Source organism: Apaloderma vittatum, unplaced genomic scaffold (genome assembly GCF_000703405.1).
Source record: "Apaloderma vittatum isolate BGI_N311 unplaced genomic scaffold, ASM70340v1 scaffold30849, whole genome shotgun sequence".
NCBI classification, from domain to species: Eukaryota; Metazoa; Chordata; class Aves; order Trogoniformes; family Trogonidae; genus Apaloderma; species Apaloderma vittatum.
Genome location: NW_009734016.1, coordinates 20,831 through 26,377, shown reverse-complemented (window position 1 = coordinate 26,377; position 5,547 = coordinate 20,831). Strand labels below are relative to the sequence as shown.

Genomic DNA, 5,547 nt, shown 5'->3' with positions numbered 1-5,547 from the left:
TCGCCCCCGCTCAGACACCACCAGAAACCATCAACAGCAGGAAGCTCCTGGACCTCCACGGCTCAGCCTTCTTTGCTCTAAAACCAAGCCTACACCCTCCTCTCCGCCCAGCTGCCTGCAGGGACCGGAATTTATCCAAACTCCCTCCTTGGATCGCCTCATCACGACCAAACTGCTCCTCAGTTGCTTTTCAGCAACTCCAGTTTTCGTAGGTTTTGGGGAACCCACATATTTCTTTAATGCCACCACAGAGGGCTGACAGGCTTTAGAAACTGCCACAAGAACATCATGTTACCAAGAAAGGTTTTATTCTTTTTGCCAGTAGCTTTGTTAATTGCACAAAAAAATTTTTTTTCTTTTTGCCATTTAAACATTTTCACACATCCTATTCTGAATGACAAATGTTAATTAAAAACAAGGCAAAAAATAAAAATTCACAACCTTAATCAACTATAGGATCTATCATTGAGGAAAAAAGAAACTGCTTTTCTTACAAGCTTTTCACAAGTGTCACATTTTCTCTTTAAAAAGGAGGGAGTCAAAAAAAGCGAATTGCTAAAACAGAAATCCTCATTAAAAGGAACTTTACAGAATTGTCAACAATATTAAGACAACACTGACCAGTTTTATTAGAGCATCTCTCAATCCACAGCTTTCCCCCCTCCCCTTTCCCCTCCCTCAAACCTCAGGCCTAGGAACAGACTAAGATCCATGTTCAGAGGCTACAGACATAAATACAAGAATCCGAGCGAGACTGACACAAGCCCGTTTCAAACAGCATCTAAACCAGTCCCCTTTTCACCATTTCCATCCCTCTTCCTCACCTCACACATCCAGCTTCAGAGCTCTCGGTCTCCTGCTCCTCGCTAACCGTGCAGGAGGCTGGCCGGCACCGCTCCCTCCAGCTTCTCTAACACCCACCCGCACAGCCAGAGAGCTGCAGCCAGGCTTTCCCAGGAGAAATTACAGAGTTTAATAAGTCTGCATCTGCCGCTCCCGCATAAATCACCATTTTCAGAATTACAGTATTTCTGGAAAACAAAACCGGCAGCAGTGACTCGCCTAGGGAACGGCACTCTCTCTCACAAGTACAGTTGTTTGAATTCACCAGGAAATGCAGGTCGCAGGACTCAAAAGCTCCTTTTGTACTCCCACTCTATTCAGAGGCACCACAAAGTTTAAAAAAAATTTTTAAAAAAGGAAGAGGGAGATGCTCTATTTCCTCCATCACCTTCGCTCTGGCCCAAGAGACCTCCGCAGGGACAGGTCAGGGATGCTGCTGCCCTGGCTCAGCACCGTTCCACTCGCAACTGGACCCAAGACAGTACCTCCCCCTTCCTCCTAAAAGATTCTTTTACACTATAAAACCTGCAGTCTTACCTTCGTCCCCCCAGAAAACACAATTTCCCCCAGATGCCCTCAATACACAATTCATGTAAGTGATTTCTTAGCTGCAGCGTGTGTAACCCAAGGACTTCTGATGTGAACAGCTGAGTTTTTCAGGACGGGGGAAGCGCGAGTGTGTCAAAAGCAGGCTAATGGCTGGTTATCCTGGGTAGTTAGATGTGCCTTTAATATGAGTATCTACATGCAGGGTGACAGTTGCACTGCCAAAGAAACGTGTGTGTATAACTAGGATTGTTCACATATAGCACTGACATCGGGCAAGGTGATGGCTAACAGATCTACTACTAGATGTTCACCACGGGACATAATGTGTAACACGGTTATTAGTCCACAAATAATAGTGATCACAGGAGGTGAAGTTATTTCAGCAACGTAACATTTACAGCATTAGGCATTAGATGTCACGATTTGTAATGAATATCTGATACTTCCTCTACTTAATAAGGTGCCTCTGAACCATACGCACGTGCTGCTCAAAGCAGGATTGGTCAGAAATCCGATCCCACAGGAAAATTTCCCTACCCAGCCATGAAGTTCCTAGAAAAATAAGATGGTGGGAGGAGCAGACCTCACGGATTTAAAGGATCATGGTCTAATTTGAATTTGCTTTCTTTCCTTTTTAGAATCCCAACCCAAGGGAGGGGATTGTGCCACTGAGATATGATTTTGGCCAATAAAGTTTCTTACTGGCATTTTACTAACTCTCAAATCTAAAATGCAAGAACCCTCCTAAAAGGCTACTACTGAGAATTAATTTTTTTTTTTTTTTTTTAAAAAAAACATTTTTAGAGAGACATCCTTTAGGCATCCTTTGGACTCTGGGTTGCTCTGCTATCAACGCTGACAGCACCGCTGCTCTCTAGCCTTAGCATCTGCAGTTCGAGCCCCACACTTCCAGACTAAAGCTCAGCACTGGTGTTATCCTCCTCTTTCTAGAAGTTGGAATCTGGCCACAAGCAGAGTCACAGGTACAGGCCAAACTCATGCTGTGCTAGTGTAGTACCCAAAGTCGTAACACTACGAACACATATGGAAAGTCTGACAGGTATAAAGATCACTAATCAGTACACAAAGATATCCCTGTGAGGTAGGTAATCATCACCCACCCTTAAAGATGGGCAAACAGGCTAAGAGCTGTAATGGCCACACAACAGCCAGAGACAGCACGTGGAAAGGAGCTCAGGATTCTCAGTCTCTTGGCTCTACGATCGTTCTTCTCACCCCTTTCAGACTCATCACTCTGCTTGCGACACTGTCACAATCGAAGACACCTTTTTAATTATTGACTACAAGGGTAAAAACCAAGCAAAAACCCAAACCAAGAAAAGGAACAAGCAACATAAGCTAAGGCCAGGAGCAACCTGAAGGCTTGTTCCTTCCTCAAATAAAACATGTGTGGCCCAGTTTCAGGCTACATGTTTTTCTCTTGCAGTTTTCTGTGCAACCATGTTGATCTCCAGTGCTGTTTGTGGGATGGGCAGCTGTGATTAGCCTTTTAGGAGGCTTATGTACGCTGGCATTCTCTCTTTTTCAGTAAGCTTTGTGCTCCCTAAGCTATAGTTGTCTGTACAGGGGAAGACATGGATGCAATCTGCTCTTCTGAACAGTCCAAGGATTTCCTCCATTGAGGCGCTAGGAAGGTGGAAGTTTAAAAAGAAACAGAATGAAGACAGTGTGGCATGCAACCCTATTACCTTCTGGAACTGCCATTCTCCTCCATGGGAGGTGCTTTGTTCTCTAACAGTGGCCGATTAACACGAATTCTCCTCACCTTAACTGGGACCAAGGACTTTAGTGATATTCACAGGTAGATGGGATGTATGTCACCTGTCCCCTTGATGCAGAGAGTCCAACACACGCATTATTTCACAGCAAAGGAGAAAAAGGATCGTTAGAAACAGCATCTTGGACAAGCATACAAAGAGGGGGGGGAAAAAAAAAAGCAGCCAAGCAGCAGATTTCTGGCAGAGTTGCCTCAGAGCTTCTGAACAAGCCGCCACTGTTCCACAACTGTCAGTGCATGGCATGGATTTTTTTTCTAATTAGACTGCAACAATCCGAGCCCCCTCCTCCCCCCTTCTGCCACCAGAGGAAGGCTCACCGCAGCAGCTGCCTCCGTGGCAGATCTCAAAGTCTGTGTATAAAAGGAAATGGAGAGACAGAGATGGACTGGTCCAGAGTTAAAACCCAGTATCATAATAATATTAATCAATAATCATAGTATTAACAGTAAGAACGGTGCAGCCTAGTGGATGTAGGCCCTGTACACTGCAGACATGTCGTTGTCCGATTGGTCCAATGCTTTTGCTCTTTTATAGACCTACAGAAGAGAAATTAGAAAAGGATCAGTGCCTGCTCTTGTGTGAAACCTTTCCCCAGCAGAAAAAGTACTTTGCTGACCACTGCAAACCAGAACTGCTAAGTATGTCAAGCAATTAGAGCAGTGCAGAACCGAACACACCAGGTCCCGCTGAAACCATCTGTGTTTATGGATGTGACATTCTAAGGGCTTCTACAATCAAAACAAATCCAATTCCATCCTAATTCAAAATATATTTCAGTCGCTGTTCCCTTGTCTGGGAGAGGATAAAACTTTTAGATTTTTGTCTCCTGACAAATGGTTCTATTGAAGAAACGCTCAGTAACACACACTTGAACACTGAACAACTCTTACCTCGTTGGCAGCAGCTGCCATGGGAGTCGGGTGGTTGACAGAATCGCCCAGTGCAATAGCTAACCTAAGATCCTTCTGTATGTATTTCAGGTAGAAATCAGGCTTAAAGTTTCCTTGTAAGATATCTGCCAAGAGGAACACATGCATTAAATAAGCATGACAAAAGTAAATCAAGCCCACACTGCAAGGACACTCAGCTCAACACCAAATTTCCCTTTCCCATGCCGATCACCAGGAAGATTGCTTTTAGCTTTTCTGTTTCTCTGCTCTCTACCTTCATCTGGCCACAGCAGATACTGCTATTGCCCGCTGACAAAGTGAGCTCGAATGCCTAAGCAGCTTGACCTCCACTTCACTCATTACTCTGCCCCAAGGAAATCCTCACTGTGAGCTCGAGTCCTAAGCAGGTTGTGGACAAAGCAGAGCTTAGGGTGGGTTCTCAGAAGCCCTGGCTATGAAGGGGAGGGAATGGAACTTGGTTCTTCATTTCCAGAACACTTAAAATACCCCAAACCCCAGGCTGGTGAAGAAGGGACGGTTATTTTCTCCCTTCTGCCATTATCTGAAATGCTGCTAGGTTGTGGCAAACAGGCTACAATAAAACAACGTAAGAGAACTTTACTTTGGCACTTCTGGTCCAGGAAGATGCTGGCAAGTTGTCCCTGATTGAGGATATCCAGAAGGGTCTGTTGGGACTGGCCAGTCACTTGAGCCAAAGTCAGTCCTTCTGCTATCGTTGCCATGAAGCTGCCTTGGACCATGTTCACAATCAGCATCATCTTGGCAGCATTGCCTACTTCACCTGGGAGTGAGACACACAATTGGGGATTCCTCCAGAAGAGATAGAGCAGCCTCGCTTCCCCCATCCCACACAGTATTAACACCGCTAGACTCTTCACATCATGCACTTGGCAGCCCTCCCTTCCCCTGAAAGACTTCAGAAAACTTACCCTTTTTCCAAGCGCTCAAAGGAAGGGAGAAATCATAACAAAGCATGATTTAAAATAAAAAAAAACATCACAGATTCTCCAAAATGAGCCAGTATTCAAAGGAGAAAGTTTAGGCCGGAGGCTCCAAAACTGGCCAGGCTCTGGAGGAGCAGGCCAGTTTCCCATATTGACCAAGGAGAAACAGATGACACACATGTGCCTCAGCCTCCTTGCTGGAACTCCCAGCCCTTGTACTGACTAAGAAACTGCTATTAGGCCCTTTGTGTTTCTATTACCTAGAAAAAAAGAGGTCTTTCCCATGGCTTGGAAACAGCTACTGCAGTCCTCATATAAACCCCTGTCGCCAGCTGCCAGGATCACAAGCATCCCGTCATTAGATAGCTGCTGATTTCCTGAGACTGGTGCTTCCAAAAAGCGCCCGCCCCGGGACACTATCACCTGGAAAAAAAGCATCGCCGTTAGCTGTGTGTGAACAGCACACACTGATGCTGAGTAGGCAGCACAGCAAGAAAACTG

At 45.3% G+C, this 5,547-nt stretch overlaps 1 protein-coding gene across 1 annotated transcript in view; it reads right to left on the bottom strand.

The window, feature by feature from the left end:
• Positions 1-3,295: 3,295 nt before the first annotated feature.
• Positions 3,296-5,547, bottom strand: part of GLYR1 (glyoxylate reductase 1 homolog (Arabidopsis)) — a 22,126-nt gene continuing 19,874 nt past the window's right edge. The window contains 4 exon segments of the mRNA XM_009876116.1: positions 3,296-3,727; positions 4,082-4,206; positions 4,704-4,883; positions 5,307-5,469. Coding sequence (XP_009874418.1) covers positions 3,653-3,727; positions 4,082-4,206; positions 4,704-4,883; positions 5,307-5,469 — 543 coding nt within the window. The 3' untranslated portion in view covers positions 3,296-3,652.